The sequence below is a fragment of the Schistocerca nitens genome, chromosome 6 (assembly GCF_023898315.1).
Source record: "Schistocerca nitens isolate TAMUIC-IGC-003100 chromosome 6, iqSchNite1.1, whole genome shotgun sequence".
NCBI classification, from domain to species: domain Eukaryota; kingdom Metazoa; phylum Arthropoda; class Insecta; order Orthoptera; family Acrididae; genus Schistocerca; species Schistocerca nitens.
In genome coordinates, this window is record NC_064619.1 from 557,715,786 (window position 1) to 557,736,016 (window position 20,231).

Genomic DNA, 20,231 nt, shown 5'->3' on the forward strand with positions numbered 1-20,231 from the left:
AGAGTCAATAAAACAGAACCCAAGATGTCATAGATTTGAAACATTTAGCACAACAAATGGGTAGTAATTTTTCCAAGAACACAATGGTGAAAATGTAAACTGGTGTGACATCAAGATCACAGAAATCAGAAAAGAGAATCCTTATACCATTTCCTACAAACACTCTTACGAGCAAGATGACTTCATGAAGATTAGCGTGTGACGAGGAAAGAGAGACATACCTTCAAACACTGTACTTAATGCAACATTTTCTTCACCACCAGAAACAGACGCAGGAAAAAGAAAGATTTGCTTGATCTGTGTATAAATGGTGTAATTTCAAGTGACCGTGCCCAATTCTATGAGAATGTGAAAGTGAATTGCATTCTAGAAGATAACTCTGATTAATAATGTTGTATTTTGAAAACTGTGATCTTTATACCTTATTGCATTCAGCAGTCTTTGCATGTACTAAGTCCTCTTTATGTTACTAATATAATGTTGTACACAAATGCACATTTTATTGTTTTATACAAATTTATTCTGAAGCAAATGAAAGTAAGAAGCAGTAAGCAATATGTAATAAAATACTTATCAATACTTTTACAACTTGAAAGCTTTATTTAGCCACTGAAATGAGAAAGTGTTGTAACTCAAAAAAGTCATAGTAAAGCTACCTAAAACAAAGCATTGACTAAACTGAAACATAGATAAAATTTTAGAGCAATAAAAATATTAATTTTGTTTCCATTTTCATTGCTGTTATATGAATCACTTATTTACTAGCTGTAGTTAAAAACTTTAAATGGATTTGCTGAAAAACTTGATTTTTGGGTTGTAACACTCTCCTTCTGAGTCATCGAAATATTCGGCTGCTGCAACTAAAGCTATGCTATTAGATTCTAACCTAACCACGACCTTGTATATCATAACATATTCAGAGAAAAAGGTCGTATTTGTGACAACAGTGGAAAAGAGAATAATTTGTATTTTGACTCTAAAATTTCTTATTTTCTTGCCTCTGATTGGTTATGTATCATACCAATGGCTATGCAGAATTGACACACTAACAACCTACAAGTATTAGAGAAACACTGCTGTGACTGTTGTTGGGCCTGATCTAAGACTTTAGTCAAAAATTTAGTGGCAGGCATTAAGTTATGTCGGTGTAGTAGCTAGGACCAAGGTAAGACCCAAGTGATCCAACAGTTGTTTGGAGAACCAAGTCGAGATTGGAGCCAGAGGCACCCCTAGTGAAAAATTTGTAAAAACAACCCGTTCCATGATCACTACATTTAAATTTATTTTTAAAGAGCTTACTAAGAGCCCAAGAAATGGCAACTAATGTGTGAGGCAGGGAGGGTAAGGGGGATAGGAATGGGCACCAAATAAAATGTTATTTGTGTGGAAAAATGTAGCAGCAAGGAGCACTTTATCATCACAGCTTACTTGTGGAAACATGTTGCATATATTTTGCAATTTAGATAGATTTGATAGGAGGAATAAGTAGAAGAGGTAAACAACTTGTACCTGAAGTGGAAGAGTGAATATTTTTGTACTGCATGGTCTAAGTAGAACAATGAAGTAGCAAAACATTTTATGTAGTTTACTCCCAGAGCTCACTGAGGCAAAAACTGATAGAAAGTTAATGGAGAAATTTAATGCTTTTATTTACACCTCAGAATGTTACCTAATTGCTGACACTTTTGGTAAATAAATAATCCGTTGAGTGCACCGGCCGATTAAGTAGCTGTTCTCAGTGTAGTTAGTCTCTCTGATTGATCACGGTTTGTGAACTTTTTCTTGTTTAGTTCCAGCTTTAATAAAATTTACAAGGAAATTCCAATAATCTGCAAATACCTCACCAAATACTATTTTCAACTCACATCTCTGGAATCACTACAACTGATCAGAAATGAAAGCTACTAACATTTGTTCCAATGAAAAAGTAATCCCATTGCTGAAGAATTTGCCATCTAGTAAAGCCAAAAATAATACTCCAAAAGATGTGCCTCTGAAAATTAACTGAAAACTCTGAACACAAACTAAATACCAAAAGCTTAGGCATAACATGGATAATATTACTGAAAAATCTAAAATCTACTGCAGTTTTGCTAAGCTGAAGGCGAAGTGATAATAAAAACCATGTCAATCTGAGGCAGGCTGTTAATACTGTTCTCTCAGTGAAGGCTTCAATAATTTTTGAAAATATATTACATCTTTCCACATAGCCGGATGCATATATTTATACTCTCGAGGTTATTAAAATAGTTCAAGCAAAAGGGGCATTGAGAATTAAACTATGTTGACTATAAAGACAGCACAGTGAGAAGCAGTATTAAGGTAAGTCTATAATTTTTTCTGTTGTTGAGAAGACATTGAAATTCATACACAATCTCCTTCTTAATGGAGCATATCATTAAAAATATAAAAAGAATACTGAGCCATGCATGGCTCACGTTCATGCCATTTCTTACTTGACAGCTTGTCTCTATGGAACTGTCGCCTCGTTTCTTATTTGATTTACTGGCGTCAGTAAGTTGGTGGCTAGCCTGCCCATGAGTGGCAGCAGCAGCACGTATCGATAAGAGCACTGTCATATTACCTTTGAAACGACCACTAGTATTTCCAGCTTGTCGTGTATCAGGAGTTAAGTTGGGACGGAGTGACAGTGAGGTGTGGGCAGCCAGTACTCGCTGACTGCTGACGACACACATGTTCTGTCCAATGGAAGGAGATTGGAGTGGGAACAACCACTGGTTGGTCGTTCGGTCGGTCATCTCATCAGTCAACGTGTATTTAGTCTTTTAACCATTTCTGGGCCTCGTCAGTTGGTCATCTTGCCGGACGTGGGTCGGTGCCTCCCTTGTGCAGAGATGTCATGGCCAGTGAGCAGGTGTTACCTCTGCATGGTTGGGTCCAAGCCTGTGTGCCTGGGTTACTGTGTCTCTGAGTTCCGAACAGACATTGAGTTGAGTTGGGATGGAGCTGCAACGAGCTCCGGACAGCCAAGACTGGCATGATCATTGCTGACACATATGACTTGAGTGGGGATGACCTTGGTTGGTCATTCAGTCGGTTGTCTCATCGGTAGACATGTATTTGGTCGCCGACCGCTTATGGAAACTCTGTGTGTGTTGACTTGTGGTTCGTCCTTGTTGTCCCACAGTGATTGGTTAGGACTATCGGAGTTCTTGGTGCAAGTGCCTATGTGGAACTGTGTGTAGCTTGTGTTATTTCGACTGAGCAGTTATGAATGCTGTCTGTCTACTGGAGTAGGCAGTCGGTCGGGTGGGACAGAGCACCAAGTGTATGTTTCCTCGCTGTGTTGATGCTGTCTGGCATGGTGTGTAGTTCGACAGCCTTTAGTGTTGTTCATATTTTTGAGTGGTTATTGCGCCTTGGCTGTTTTTAGTGGTCGGTCCTTCAGCTGTCCCTGGGTCGGGTTGCCATCTGATTATTTAGTCTTATTCTTGGCTGCCTGTCTCACCTAAACTTATGTTAGAGTTACTTCCTCAGGCCGACCCTTGGAACACTTCTGAGCACCACTGTTCTGTTGTTTTTAGACTGTGATTTTTTGTCTCAAGTACTGAACGAGGCCTTTAGCTGCCTATTAATTTAGTTGGTTAAATTTTAAAACAAGGCCTTAAGCCAACTTAAACTAAGCTTCCGAGACTGATTTGTTTAAAACTAATTTTAAAAAGGAGATTGGCTCCATTTGAAATCTTTGTTATCCAGGCCTTAAGCTTTGAGTTGTTCAATGTTCATTACATGGCCTTCAGGTGAGCTTTTTTAGATAAGACCTTCAGTCGCCTTAAATTAAATTTCTGAAGATTCTTTATTAAACTAATTTTTAAAGAAAGTTTTGCTCTATGTCCAGTGTGTGGCCTTCAGCCGAGTATTTATGTAAATTTTTTTAAGAAAGGCCTTCAGCCGCACGTATTCCTTAAAGCAATTTTAATAACTTATGTTCGGGCTTGCAGCCATATTGTTTTGAATCTTTTTAAGGGTGTGTGTGATTAAGTGCTTTTAGGAAAATAAAGTTGTGTGGTTTTCTGCAACTAACAGTAACTGATTTTGGCCCCTTTTCCACAACTATAACCTGATCCGCTCTGTCCTGCCAAAAAAAGATTTCAAAGACAGCAATAGGATACATTAAAAAAATAGCCGAGCTTTACATCTATAGCTGTGTCAACAGAGTCCAACGTGACAAAGGTATTTTTACAATGTAAATAATGAGTTAACTGAAGCACATATTGTTGTTGAGTGTGGACTCAGTGGCCACAGATAGTGGTCATGTGTGTGAGTTGTGCTTGCGTGAATGTATGTTTGTTTAAAAGAAGGCCTTTTTTTTTATGAAAGCTCACATACTTTTTATAATACTGTCAAAAACTAAGGTGAAATTTATGATCTAATAAACATATTCTTTCACAGCCAGCTCACAAAATTTTCTTCATACTTTCACAAGGCAGACAAATAAAATTTGTCATTTTAATACAAACTGAAACCATTATCATCTTGGAAACTAATTTCAAATTCTCAAAGTTTCACACACATTAATATGTGCCTCACTCTTTCCATTGTGTTAAAATTGTACGAATAACAGAAATTAGATCTTTCAATAAAATCATACTTATATTTCATATCACACGTAACAAGCTGTCTATTAGATTCCAAAGAGGCAAAACCACATAGAAACAAATGCAGGGCACAACAATTACCTTGTGGGTCTTCTACAAATAAAAGTTTGGAAGGAAACTGGTGATTGCAATACAGTCTACGCAGAGTCGGTTGAACAAACATTAAACTCTGAAATGACTAAAATATGTATTTTTTTCACTCACAGCTTTTACTGCATGATACAGATTAAGTTGTTCCCATGATATCAATAACCCTAGCAATCCTATTTGTATGGTTGGGGATGAAAAAGTGGTGACAGGTAGGCATAGCTCTGGAATGCCTGGAGAAATTTCAACTAAACTTGGTTCATATACATCACATAAACCTACTAGAATAATGTATAGTTGGGGTAACCTTTGAGATAGAGTTGGTGTATGAAGGGGGTGAATTCTACAAATAATTGAGAATATACTATTAATACTTCCACAAACTCGTATATAAATTAAGTTTTGTTTCTGCATTGTGCTACAAATCTGCTTCCTTTTCCTATCTAATATTAGACTTATGTCAGTAATACAAAATTGTTAAGGCTTTCGTGGCCAGTTGTTGACAAACTGCGTATTTGCTTCTGTCTCGGGTTCTTCGGCTGACGTTCGTCTGATAATTTTACTGACATTTCGCCAGCACAAGTGGCTGGCATTGTCAAAGCTTCACCCTCCATGCATGGTAAGTGACACACATGGACCAATACCTGCACAAACTATCAAACCACCACCCGAGCCAGAAAAGAGGCACGATTCATACGCTCGTAACGCGAGCAGGATGAATATGTGAGCCGCAGCACCTCAAACATGAAATGCAACACCTTGAAAGTGTTCTGAGGAGCAATTGGTACTCCACAAATTATATTAGAAGTGTAACAGAGCCAAACACTCGGCGAAGTAAGAAATCGGGAAAAGAAATGTCTGATATGGCCTTTCTGCCATACATTCCCAGAGTGACGGACAGAATCAGCCGTATATTGCACAAACATGGCGTAAAGACAATTTTCAAACCGACAAGGAAGATCAAACTATGTCTTAGATTGGCGAAGGATGAAAGGGACCCACTTGCAATGTCGGGAATATACCGCTTACAATGCACATGCAGAAAAGTTGACATTGGAATGACTGGATGATCAATCAACACCAGGATCAAATAACATAAGCGACATGGCAGGTTGAGAAATCGGCCGTGGCAGAGCACGTGCTGAGTGAGACCGACCATGTAGTAAAATTCTCCGACATGGAAGTTCTGGCTGTAGAGAAGCACTATCACACCCGCTTGTTTAGAGAAGCTGTAGAAATACACAAACATCGGAACAGCTTCAACATGAAAGAGGAAAGCCTTATGGTAAACGGATCCTGGCTTCCTGCACTGCAGCGAACGACCGTTGCAGGTAGCAAGAGGTGAACCGCACCGGAAATGACCGTGGAGAAGCCCTCGGACGTTGGCGCGCCAGGTACATATAGTCTGCACCCGTGAGCTCGGCTCCAGTTCACCACCGGCAATGGATGGTGAAGCTTTGACAATGCCAGCCACTCGTGCTGGCGAAATGTCAGTAAAATCATCAGACGAACGTCGGCCGAACAACCCGAGACAGAAGCAAATAGGCAGTTTATCAACAACTGGGCAACATTGGGTTTTCAGTTACTATACCACACAAAGGTATTGTGTTTACTTACCAAAGAAACATCTTATAAAAGGTGATGGTGTCATGTTCTTAAATGTTGCAACTTGGACATCTGGATTTTTGTACTGAATTTGAGGAAGGTACCAAAATACAAAGTCCCTGTGGAAGAAAAATATATTACTTACAGTTATGAGAGTGAATTATTTTATAATATGAGGGTCAATCCAAGTGAAGTGAACCAATAAAAATTAAAGTTTGTTACTTGACCATTTTTAAATATATTTATTTTTTAATATATGATCACGCTATAAATGAGAAGTTCTAAACAGTTTTTACAAAAATGTTATCTTGAATCATTACTGAATGGGAATCAGTTTTATTTGTTAGTGCATGATAGTTTTTCTATTTGGAGACTTAACTGTTAATTTGAATATCTCTTCAATGGATCATGTTACAACATTGCAATTGACATGATTATTTTTAGAAATGTCTCCTCTACAACACTGTTTATCATCCAAAATACCCTAAATTCAAAAATAAGCAGTCAAAATGACCTCCAAATTTTGGTATTGAAAATTTAGAAAATCCACTTTTTAGACCCAAAAATAATGACCAAAGAATGATTTATCAGAGTGTATTTTTTTCCTCATAAACTACTAGCATTATATAGAGCAAGAACACTGACAAATGTTTCCTTAATTTTTTATAAATTTCTGAAATTTGAAAATCTTTATGAAAAATAAAGTTTGGGCTCATTATCTCTGGTGGAACTAAATATAAAAATTTGATTTCTGCATATTTTGTACATCTATAAGACAGCAAAGTACTGTAAAATAATTTCAACATTGATACTTAACTGTGAACAAAGATATGAATTTTTGAAAATGAGGAAATAATTCACATTAAACTACAATTGATCTTATGGTTGTTGCCTAATTCATATGTGATATTTGCTACATGCAGTCAATTATTACTGATGTTAAGGTATTGAATTATATGCAAAAATTCGAAAAATTATTGAACTAAACATTTATATTATCTCAACAAATTTAAAATAAATATTTTCAATTAACATACTTTTGAGATGCAGTGCTTTCTAATCATAGTAGTGATTGCTAAGAACACTTATTTCCTCAGGCAGCTTTAGTGATATAGAATAAGACCTCCCAGTTGCTGTGGTAAGTTCAAGCACTGAAAGCTTCCTTAATAAGTTTTTCATTTGTATCGAAACTTTGTCACTAGCAGATGTTCATGTGTCTGCAAGGTGGTAAAAATGCACAAAAACATTATTGTTTTCCAAACTTATTCTTTCAACCTGTGCAAGTCACCATAGTCCATCATACATATATGTCAGAGAGATATTCAATGTTAAAAACAGATATGTAATTTTACTGACACAATGATCATCATAAATTTTGGTTTCTGATGTTCCATAGCAGTGAACTAAGTTTTCTGCAATGCCAAGGAATATGTAGAATTGATTTGTTCCTTCTATTGCTGTACTGTTTTCAAAACTGGTTGAAGTGTTGTTTTGATGAGAAAACAGGTAATGTCTTTAACATTATCAATGCAAAAGGCATATGTGTCCTCTATTGTAAGAATATGGTCTGTGGGTTTTATTTGTAGGCGGACTTTACTCACTTCACATTTTGTTGTACTTTCTACTCCATCACATGCATTTTTACCATGGAAAGAGGCAAAAAAAAATAAATAAATAAATAAATAAATAAATGCTGTTCAGTCTCCAACCTGAAATCTACTTCGCAGTTGCAAAGATCTGAAAAATTATTTTTCTTACTGTATCGACTACCAGTAAAGCTGCAGAAAGGTGGAAGGAGTATATAGAGGGTTTATACAAGGGCGAAGTACTTGAGGACAATATTATGGAAATGGAAGAGGATGTAGATGAAGACGAAATGGGGGATAAGATACTGCGTGAAGAGTTTGACAGAGCACTGAAAGACCTGAGTCGAAACAAGGCCCCGGGAGTAGACAAAATTCCATTAGAACTACTGATGGCCTTGGGAGAGCCAGTCATGACAAAACTCTACCATCTGGTGAGCAAGATGTATGGGACAGGCGAAATACCCTCAGACTTCAAGAAGAATATAATAATTCCAATCCCAAAGAAAGCAGGTGTTGACAGATGTGAAAATTACCGAACTATCAGCTTAATAAGTCACAGCTGCAAAATACTAACGCGAATTCTTTACAGACGAATGGAAAAACTGGTAGAAGCGGACCTTGGGGAAGATCAGTTTGGATTCCGTAGAAATGTTGGAACACGTGAGGCAATACTAACCTTACGACTTATCTTAGAAGAAAGATTAAGAAAAGGCAAACATACGTTTCTAGCATTTGTAGACTTAGAGAAAGCTTTTGACAATGTTAACTGAAATACTCTCTTTCAAATTCTGAAGGTGGCAGGGGTCAAATACAGGGAGCGAAAGGCTATTTACAATTTGTACAGAAACCAGATGGCAGTTGTGAGAGTCGAGGGCCATGAAATGGAAGCAGTGGTTGGGAAAGGAGTGAGACAGGGTTATCAATCTGTATATTGAGCAAGCAGTAAAGGAAACAAAAGAAAAATTCGGAGTAGGCATTAAAATTCATGGAGAAGAAATAAAAACTTTGAGGTTCGCCGATGACATTGTAATTCTGTCAGAGACAGCAAAAGACTTGGAAGAGCAGTTGAACGGAATGGACAGTGTCTTGAAAGGAGGATATAAGATGAACTTCAACAAAAGCAAAACGAGGATAATGGAATGTAGTCAAATTAAATCGGGTGATGCTGAGGGAATTAGATTAGGAAATGAGACACTTAAAGTAGTAAAGGAGTTTTGCTATTTAGGGAGTAAAATAACTGATGATGGTCGAAGTAGAGAGGATATAAAATGTAGACTGGCAATGGCAAGGAAATCGTTTCTGAAGAAGAGAAATTTGTTAACATCAAGTATAGATTTAAGTGTCAGGAAGTCGTTTCTGAAAGTATTTGTATGTAGTGTAGCCATGTATGGAAGTGAATCATGGACGATAACTAGTGTGGACAAGAAGAGAATAGAAGATTTCGAAATGTGGTGCTACAGAAGAATGCTGAAGGTAAGGTGGGTAGATCACGTAACTAATGAGGAGGTATTGAATAGGATTGGGGAGAAGAGAAGTTTGTGGCACAACTTGACTAGAAGAAGGGATCGGTTGGTAGGACATGTTTTGAGGCATCAAGGGATCATAAATTTAGCATTGGAGGGCAGCGTGGATGGTAAAAATCGTAGAGGGAGACCAAGAGATGAATACACTAAGCAGATTCAGAAGGATGTAGGTTGCAGTAGGTACTGGTAGATGAAGAAGCTTGCACAGGATAGAGTAGCATGGAGAGCTGCATCAAACCAGTCTCAGGACTGAAGACCACAACAACAACAACATCGACTACCACTTCCATCTAAAAAGTATATGAGCTTCTCAACCTTGGGAAACTTTTCTTTCATGCAATTTGTTACATACTTTTGAAATACGTTGGCAACAAAAGTGTTGTACTCAAAGTAGTCGCTTAGAATGCAAATTGAAGAAATGCAAACTTCGTCTTTCTCATTTCTGAAGCACAAAACAAACGGATGCACTGTTGCCTGGTCATTGACCCAGAGGTACCCTTGTATTTCATCCTGAACCACAAACGTTAAGTTTTCTGCAAAATCAGCTGACACTATGCATTCAGTTTCATAAAGTTGCGCTTTTTTGTCCTTCAAATAGTTACTTTGAGTTTTAGAGACTTAGTGGTGACTTCTGAGATTTTCAAAGTTATCAGTTAAAGATTCAAAGAATCCTTCCTGAGATTTAACCACTGTTATCGTTTCCCCCCTGTCGGTTGTGACCCACTGTTTGAAGCTAAAATTATTGGGTATTTCCTCCTAAGATTCGTTAAACAATTCAAGGGTGGTTTTTTTATCATGGCGTTTATTGTACAAACCCCTCATCCAGTCATAATTCTTTGTGTCACATGCCATTAAAGCTAGTAACTATTTGCAGTTAACATCCTTGAGCTTTGCACCGGCAGTCATCAGTTTAACATTTTGATGATATAAACAAACACATATGGAGTGTTTTCCTAAGGAGAGGGCCAGAATACACCACTTACGGCAAAGGCCACAAAATTTTGATCTTTCAATTTTACAATCAGGATGAGCATTTTTAAAAGCTGCATATAGTTCATTTAAATTTGACAGCACTAATCATTTCTGCTTTGTTACATTAAATCCATTTAAGATAACCCTTTTGCTATCTTTGTTACCAGGGCACACACTACTGTTTTCATCGTCTTCAAAACACTGCTGAATCCTTTCAGTTTGTTTCTCCACTCTCTCCTACTCCTTTTGTCTTTCCTACAGCTGGTAGAATGCCTTGCTCTTGCACTAATTTTCAGATTAATCTAACCAAACAATTAGAAATGATGAACTAGTGACCTTTTTTTCTGTTGAGTGTGAGTCAGGGAGCAAACTCTTCAGGTGTCACTGAACACCTACTTTTTAACTTCTCAATTTAGTTCAAATATTCAGTGTTGGATGATTCTGAATGTAGATTTTCTTTTTTATAAATATTGTTGGTATCTGCATAATTAAAGCTTGATTCTAAGTTTTTTTTCTAATTTTGTCTGAAATTCATTGTACCTTGCTTTCACTAGTTGCTTTTCTTTTTCTGCTATTCAAGTCTCTTATTTTCAGTGCAGGACATACCTCTAAATTAGAACAACAAAAATCCAATTTGCTAATAGCTTCCTCAGGAGTATAAATGTAATTAACAAGGTTACATGCTTCTGGTCCTGGATCACAATACATATTTTTAAGTAACAATTTGGGCATAGAGAATTTCCACATTAAGTTTCACTTGGGAAGCTGTTTTACTCTCACTTAACAGGGACAAAAGTTCAAGTTTCATTTTCCTCAAACCTTTAATTAATGGCTTTTTGTGAACTTTGAGTAGATCAGAGCATTATTTCCAAAAATTTGATTGCACTTAAGAATTTTTTTTATGATACCCACAAAGTGATGATACAGAAAAACCTATTCGTTAATTAAACTAAGTTTGACTCTCTTCATCAAAGTCATTAACATTTTCTAATGTTTTTTGAAACTGAACTGTAAAATGTTTTGTGACACACTTCACTTACTATATGTCTAAGATAGCACTATTCATCCATTTTGTTGCATTCCAATTAGTCTTTCAAATTTATTTAGTATTAAATTGTAAAAATTATTTTAGTTAATTAAAAATTACACTCACAACAAAAGCACATAACATATTCTACACTCTCAGTGAAGTAAGTATATCTACTGTAACAGAGTTTTCTGAACAGACTGACTACAGCAACACCACACTCTGCAAATGTAGTGGGGGTACACAGTTCATGTACAGACTTGTCACTGACTACTAGGCTCCTTTGCAGACTTGTAACTCTGTCCACTGAGCTCCTGTTACATTTGTCTTGAGGAGTAAACTCATGCATAAAACTGTACTCTTCTCAACAATACAGAAATTTCACATGTTTATTCTTTTACTTTTACCATTTTGAACTTGTAATAATGTGCTACTTTAATTGACAATAAACCTAGATGTAAATGGGCAATTTTTTTAGAACTAAAAGAAAAGCTCCAATCATTTAATATTTTATTAATAAAATAAATAATACTAACTAAACGTAACATGATAGTGTTATCTAAATACAGGTTACAACTAAATTTTATCACAACGAAACAATAAACTATTTAAACAGGCAACAACCATTAGATCAATTGTAGCATAATGTGAATTATTTCATAATTTTCTTTTAATTCATATGTTTGCTCACACTCAAATACCAATGTTGAAATTTTTACAGTACTTTGCTATCATTTAGATGTACAAAATGTGCAAAAATCAAATTTTTGTATTCAGTATTTGTATTTACAAAAATAAATATTTTAAGAGGTATCTAGCTTTCTAACTTCATAAAAATATAGATTTTAAAATTTCAAAAATTTATAACAAATTAAGAAAACATTTGTCAGTGTTCTTCTTCTATATAAGGCTAGTAGTTTATGGATCTAAAAAGTGGATTTTCTAAGTTTTCAATACCAAACTTTAGAGGTAATTTCGAATAGTTAGATTTGAATTTAGGGTATTTTGGGTAATAAACAATGTTGCAGAAGAGACTTTGATAAAAACAAACATGTCAATTGCAATGTTGCAATTTCAGCAAGTGCAAAAATATTCAAATTAACACTAATGTCTCCAAATACAAAAACCGCCACGCACTTACAAATAAAAATGGCTGCCATTCAGTAACGGCACAAGGTAAAACTCTTTTGAACTTCTCAATCAAGGATAATCAAATGCGGCGGGGGTGGGGGGGGGGGTGGGGGGGGAATGGTCAAGCAACTCTCATTGGATCACTTCATATGGATTGAGCCACAAATGTCACAGATTATTTTAACCATTATTATTATTAATGAACTAGCAAGAAGAAACAGATCAAAGCCATAGATACTCTGTGACCACAATGGCATTGAAAAAGAGGGCATGACAGAGAGACAACTGAAATACTAAATGTTTTTTCCAAATCCCTTTCACTGAGGATTGAATTGTGGTCCTCCTTAAAAAGCTCCACAAACATCAAGATGATGGATATTGAAACAAGTGACCATGGGATAGAAAAGAAACTGCAATCACCCAACAGAGGAAAAGGCACTGTACCTGATGGTATATTGTTATGAGTATGCAAAAGAACTTGCTCCTCTTCTAGCTGCTGCATAATATATGTCACTGGAGGAGAAGCATTCCTTGTGATTGGAAAAGGTGCAGATGACTCACACTTTCAAGAACAGTTGTTGAATATATGCACAACACAATAGGCCTATATGTCAGATACTAGTCTCTTGTAGAATTTTGGATGTTTTTTAAGATCCCTTATCATGATATTTCTGGGAACTGAAAATCTCTTTATGAATCAACATGAGTTCTGAAAACAATGATCGTGTGGAATCCAGTTCCCTATTCAATCATGAGATCCAGAAAGCAGTAGATACTGGCACCCTGGTTGATGCCACACGGCTTGAAATGTGATCGATATGGTTCTGTACTGCCACCCAATGAACAAAATAAGAGTGTACAGAATATCAAGCCAACTATGTGAGTGGATTGACAAGTTTACAGCAAACAGAACACAGCATGTCATTCTCAACAGAGAGAAATCTTTAAATATCAAAGCACAACATGCAATTGTACACAGAGAAGTTGCAAAACTGAAAATTGTACCAATACGTAGGAAGACCTGGAGAGTCCTGCATGGACTGATAGTTGACCTTCAACATAAACAAATGTAACATACTGCACATAAGTAGACATAAAGGCTCATTGCTGTACAATTTCACAATTGTAGGCCAATCACTGGAAGCAGTCACACCCATAAAATACCTTGAAGTAAGCATGCAGACAAGTAATGTGAAGTGGAATGACCCCATACGACTAAATGCAAGATAGTCAGATTCCAGACTGAGATTAATTGTAAGAATACTCAGAAACTGTATGGTAGTACATATACAAAGGAGGTAGCTTACAAACCCTTTGTTTGGCCAATTCTTGAATACTGCTTGCCAGTCGGGGATCCATATCAGACAGGGTTGACAGATGAAACAAAGAAGATCTGAAGAAAAGCAGCAAATTTCGTTATGAGTTCATTTAGCAAGCACAAAAGTATCACAGATATGCTCAACCAATGCCAGTGGCAGATAGTGCAAGTACAATGTTTTGCATCATGGCGTGGTTAGCTGTTAACAAGTCTGAGAATGAACATTCCTTGCAGAATCAGTCAAACACTGCTTCCTCCTAAATGTGTATTGTGAGAAGTTCATGCAGAGAGATGCAAGCTCACACAGAGGCTTACCAACACAACAGTTGCTCTTACCATGAAGAGGGTGGTTACTCAAAGCCAAGGGAAAAAAGCTGTTTTTAAGAGTTACAGAGAAAAAGGAAGAAAAGAAAAGATGAAGAATGTGAATAAGCCAAAATGTAAGTAAATTTGAATTACAGTGCAAATGAAAACATGACACGGGAGTTACAACAAAAGTATGTTGTTGTGGTCTTCAGTCCTGAGACTGGTTTGATGCAGCTCTCCATGCTACTCTATCCTGTGCAAGCTTCTTCATCTCCCAGTACCTACTGCAACCTACATCCTTCTGAATCTGCTTAGTGTATTCATCTCTTGGTCTCCCTCTACGATTTTTACCCTCCACGCTGCCCTCCAATGCTAAATTTATGATCCCTTGATGCCTCAAAACATGTCCTACCAACCGATCCCTTCTTCTAGTCAAGTTGTGCCACAAACTTCTCTTCTCCCCAATCCTATTCAACACCTCCTCATTAGTTACGTGATCTACCCACCTTATCTTCAGCATTCTTCTGTAGCACCACATTTCGAAAGCTTCTATTCTCTTCTTGTACAAACTGGTTATCGTCCATGTTTCACTTCCATACATGGCTACACTCCATACAAATACTTTCAGAAACGACTTCCTGACACTTAAATCTATATTTGATGTTAACAAATTTCTCTTCTTCAGAAACGATTTCCTTGCCATTGCCAGTCTACATTTTATATCCTCTCTACTTCGACCATCATCAGTTATTTTACTCCCTAAATAGCAAAACTCCTTTACTACTTTAAGTGTCTCATTTCCTAATCTAATTCCCTCAGCATCACCCGATTTAATTTGACTACATTCCATTATCCTCGTTTTGCTTTTGTTGATGTTCATCTTATATCCTCCTTTCAAGACACTGTCAATTCCGTTCAACTGCTCTTCCAAGTCCTTTGCTGTCTCTGACAGAATTACAATGTCATCGGCGAACCTCAAAGTTTTTAATTCTTCTCCATGAATTTTAATACCTACTCCGAATTTTTCTTTTGTTTCCTTTACTGCTTGCTCAATATACAGATTGAATAACATCGGGGAGAGGCTACAACCCTGTCTCACTCCTTTCCCAACCACTGCTTCCCTTTCATGCCCCTCGACTCTTATAACTGCCATCTGGTTTCTGTACAAATTGTAAATAGCCTTTCGCTCCCTGTATTTTACCCCTGCCACCTTCAGAATTTGAAAGAGAGTATTCCAGTTAACGTTGTCAAAAGCTTTCTCGAAGTCTACAAATGCTAGAAACGTCGGTTTGCCTTTTCTTAATCTTTCTTCTAAGATAAGTCGTAAGGTTAGTATTGCCTCACGTGTTCCAACATTTCTACGGAATCCAAACTGATCTTCCCCGAGGTCCGCTTCTACCAGTTTTTCCATTCGTCTGTAAAGAATTCGTGTTAGTATTTTGCAGCTGTGGCTTATTAAACTGATAGTTCGGTAATTTTCACATCTGTCAACACCTGCTTTCTTTGGTATTGGAATTATTATATTCTTCTTGAAGTCTGTGGGTATTTCGCCTGTCTCATACATCTTGCTCACCAGATGGTAGAGTTTTGTCATGACTGGCTCTCCCAAGGCCATCAGTAGTTCTAATGGAATGTTGTCTACTCCCGGGGCCTTGTTTCGACTCAGGTCTTTAAGTGCTCTGTCAAACTCTTCATGCAGTATCTTATCTCCCATTTCATCTTCATCTACATCCTCTTCCATTTCCATAATACTGTCCTCAAGTACATCGTCCTTGTATAAACCCTCTATATACTCCTTCCACCTTTCTGCCTTCCCTTCTTTGCTTAGAACTGGGTTGCCATCTGAGCTCTTGATATTCATACAAGTGGTTCTCTTCTCTCCAAAGGTCTCATTAATTTTCCTGTAGGCAGTATCTATCTTACCCCTAGTGAGACAAGCCTCTACATCCTTACATTTGTCCTCTAGCCATCGCTGCTTAGCCATTTTGCACTTTCTGTCGATCTCATTTTTGAGACGTTTGTATTCCCTTTTGCCTGCTTCATTTACTGCATTTTTATATTTTCTCCTTTCATCAATTAAATTCAATATTTCTTCTGTTACCCAAGGATTTCTATTAGCCCTCGTCTTTTTACCTACTTGATCCTCTGCTGCCTTCACTACTTCATCCCTCAGAGCTACCCATTCTTCTTCTACTGTATTTCTTTCCCCCATTCCTGTCAATTGTTCCCTTATGCTCTCCCTGAAACTCTCTACAACCTCTGGTTCTTTCAGTTTATCCAGGTCCCATCTCCTTAAATTCCCACCTTTTTGCAGTTTCTCCAGTTTCAATCTGCAGTTCATAACCAATAGATTGTGGTCAGAATCCACATCTGCCCCTGGAAATGTCTTACAATTTAAAACCTGGTTCCTAAATCTCTGTTTTACCATTATATAATCTATCTGATACCTATTAGTATCTCCAGGATTCTTCCAGGTATACAACCTTCTTTTAAAACAATTAAGTTATGATAATATAATGTAATTGCATACTCACCAAGCTGTGGTTGGAGAAAAAACACACACACACACACACACACACACACACACACACACACAAAGGTTTAATTTACGCAAGCTTTGAGAGCCTGTGGCTCCTTCTTCTGGCAGAAGAGTTGAAGGGGAAGGAAGAGGGGCACAGGAAATGGATGGGGAGTTTAAGGAAAAGTGGTGCAGAAAAGTCACAACCTTGGATCGGAGAGACTTACTGGATGGGATGAGAAGGAAAGACTGCACCAGACAAGATATGAAAACACGAGAGTTTAAAAGTGGAGACAGGGTAATATGCAAGACAGAGATGACTGGTAAAACATCGTCTATGCACTAATAAGAGTGAAAAGCTAAGTTGATTGTATGTAAGAGATGTGTGTGTGGGGCGGGGGGGGCGGGGGGGGGGGGGAGGACACCAAAAAATAGATCAGTAAATGAAAGATGGAGAAAACTGAAACAGAGAGAAGAAAGAAGTAGTTACTATGAAGAAACGCTGAGATGGAAAGGATTAATGTAAATTAGGGTCCTACGGGTGGCGAGAACCAAGGACGTGTTGTAGCACTAGTTCCCATCTGTGGAATTCTGAGAAACTGGTGTCTGGGGGCAAAATCTAGATGGCGCTGAGATCATGACTGTCATGCTGTAGAGCATTCTCTGCAACAGGATATTGTTTGTTACCAATGTACATTCTCTGCCTACGCCCATTCATCCTAACTGGTAACTGGATGTTAGTCATGCTGATGTAATTAAGGCAGAACATAAAAATAATATTCATGTGCTTCTTTCCCTGTTATCTATAATTCAGAGTGGAGCTACACACTCAGTTAAAAGGGTATGCAACATGATTTTAAACAGTGATACACTATCTAATGTCTAGAATGAAAATTCCTGTTAATTACAAGGCAAACTGCAGTGTTTGCTGTAAAAATTCCTTACTGTTACGTAGTGTAAACAGGGTATTCAACTTTAATTCAAAGAAAAAAAATCAATTAATCAAGAAAATATTTAGCTACCAATAGGAGATAAACAACAGCTATTTAATGTTTTGTATGGCTGGGGTGACAACAGTTTTTATCAAAATAGGATCATGGAACAACGTTCGCCTAAGTATGGCCCCAATCTTTCGACAGTCAAAGGATCTCTGGAAACTCTTTGTTTAAGAGGAGGTAATTATGTTTTTCTCTTATGTCGTGCTGCAATAATCATACCGCTGTCTGGAGCAGTTTTTGACACTGCTATGTAATTTGATGCTGAGGCGCCTGACATGTTGTTTTCACTAGCCTTCCATATCACCATCATCACAAATGTTTTCAAATCTACTGTAGGTAAAAGTTACGTATTGGGGCCCCGTTAGATTTTTCAATAAGTCGCGGACGTAAGCATTTGGCTTCGCTACATGTCAGATATGATTTCTTGTTTTAATGGTTCACAAACGAGATTCCTCGCGTACGTTCGAACATTCGCAGCGCTCCAGCAAACATGGTTTTACGTAGAGTACTACATAAGTAGACGAAGGAAAGCTTTCAATAGTTACTGTTATATATACTTTACATTCGACGTATGCAACTTCACCTTGCTCCCTGATGATGATCACCAGATGTGTTGTAATTAACCGTAAATATCTTTACTCTGGGTTTGAAAATAAGTTTTCCTGCTTCAAGATACTTCAGAGTCCTCCTTATAGGTGCTCGCCCTTTCATAAACGGCATTGCTAATATTTAAGACTTGCCGGTTCATACAAACAACGCACAAATGTAAACAAATACTACCGTCCGTCACCAAAGATACTCGTCACGTACAGAACTACACTTGTTCGTTTCGACAACAGTAGTTTCGATTTGATAGTCGATTGTTTTAAACAAAAATGCTTATGTAAGTACATCACAAGTAAGTTCTGAAAGTCTATTACATTGACTCATTACTTTCTTCTCTCGGTCTCATATTTGCTACTAGTAAGTATTATCTAATTCATTTTACATGATTATGCTGAGTGTACTGAGAAATGTTTAATAATTTCACCTGACAGCTTAACTACCTACCCTATTCTTCACAACTTCCTTCTGGAGCTGTTAACAGAGTGGATATACGAGGTGAGACAATAAAGTAATGAGACTGATGTGAAAAAAATGTTGCTTACCGTTTTATTCAAGTTTAGTGTTCTCTCCTTCAAAGTAGTTCCCTCCTGATTGCACACACTTTTTCCAGCGCTTATGCCATTGATGGTAACATTTATGGAACTCATCTTCTGTTATATCCTCCAAGACCCTCGTCACAGCTTTTTGGGCATCTTGTGTTGTTTGATATGGTGTCCTTTGACTGTCGTTTTGACTCATGAAAATAGAAAAAATCTGGTGAATAAGGTGCTGAAATGTTTTGAGGTTAAAAATTGCTGAACTGACAGAGCAGTATGGGATGCGCATTATCGTGATGCAGAATCCAATTATCAGCAATGTTGGCACGGACTCGAAGAACTCTTTTACGAAGTCTTTCTAAAATTTCTTTGTAGCAATATTGGTTAACTGTCTGTCCAGGAGGCACCCACTCTTTACGAAGAATTCCCATGGAATGAAAGAAGCACACAAGCATGCATTTCACTTTTGACTTTGACATGCGAGCTTTTTTCGGTCTGGGTGATCCTTTTGAGCACCATTGCGAACTTTGAAGTTTTGTCTCTGGATCGTACTGAAAAAACCAGCTTTCATCACCAGTGACAACATGGCTCAACAATTCTGGATTGATTTCCGTTTGCTCTAACATATCGGATGCAACATTTTTCCGTGTTTCTCGCTGTTGTGGTGTGAGATTTTTGGGGACCATTTTTGCACAAATCTTTCTCATACCAAGATCCTCAATTATTATTAGATAAACCATTTCTCGAGTGATCAGTTCTTCTGCAATCTTTTTCATGGACAATCTTCGATCAGATCGTATGAGTTCACGCACCCTGGCCAAGTTGACATCCGTCCGTGAGGTTGATGGTCGTCCACTGCGGTCTTCATCTTCAACATTCGTTCTGCCTTCACTAAGCATTTTATGGCAACGAGAAACTTGAGCCCTTGACATAACCTCCTCTCCAAAAACCTTCTGAAGCACCCAATTTAACGCAAAAAGAAATGGAATACCATTGCGCAATGTTATGCGGTTTCATTTCCGTGACAAGATGCACAAACATGTGTTAACTTATTGTAGTATAACTCACGACCAAGGTTACTAAATAATAAGGTTGGGCAGTAAGCGCTCTGCTCTGCCATTGGCTGGCCTAGTGACGTCAGCGTGGAAGCAAGCGCTCACAAGCAGACGACACGGCATGCGCGTTTACGTCAAGTTTTTGGCGGAAGATTTTGTTTATACCAGAAATGAGATGTCTAAACTGCTTTTCTGCTGCTAAAATATTACAGTTAAAACTGATGAGTTATATTCTTTCGCAGCTTATGCCTCACACATCGGTAAAATGTCAGATCACAACCACACTGACACACACTTGAAATTCGAAACCTCGGCTCAAATAAATCAGATACTATTCATTTAAT

The 20,231-nt window shown here is 37.5% G+C and overlaps 1 protein-coding gene across 1 annotated transcript in view; it reads right to left on the reverse strand.

Moving 5' to 3' along the window:
- Positions 1-18,494, reverse strand: part of LOC126262558 (probable 28S ribosomal protein S25, mitochondrial) — a 33,416-nt gene extending 14,922 nt beyond the window's left edge. Inside the window, exons 1-2 of the mRNA XM_049959256.1 lie at positions 18,274-18,494; positions 6,324-6,430 (exon numbers count right to left, since the gene is read on the reverse strand). Of these exons, the coding sequence (XP_049815213.1) occupies positions 6,324-6,430; positions 18,274-18,410 (244 nt within the window). The 5' untranslated portion in view covers positions 18,411-18,494. The remainder of the gene's footprint in view (positions 1-6,323; positions 6,431-18,273) is intronic.
- Positions 18,495-20,231: the final 1,737 nt, after the last annotated feature.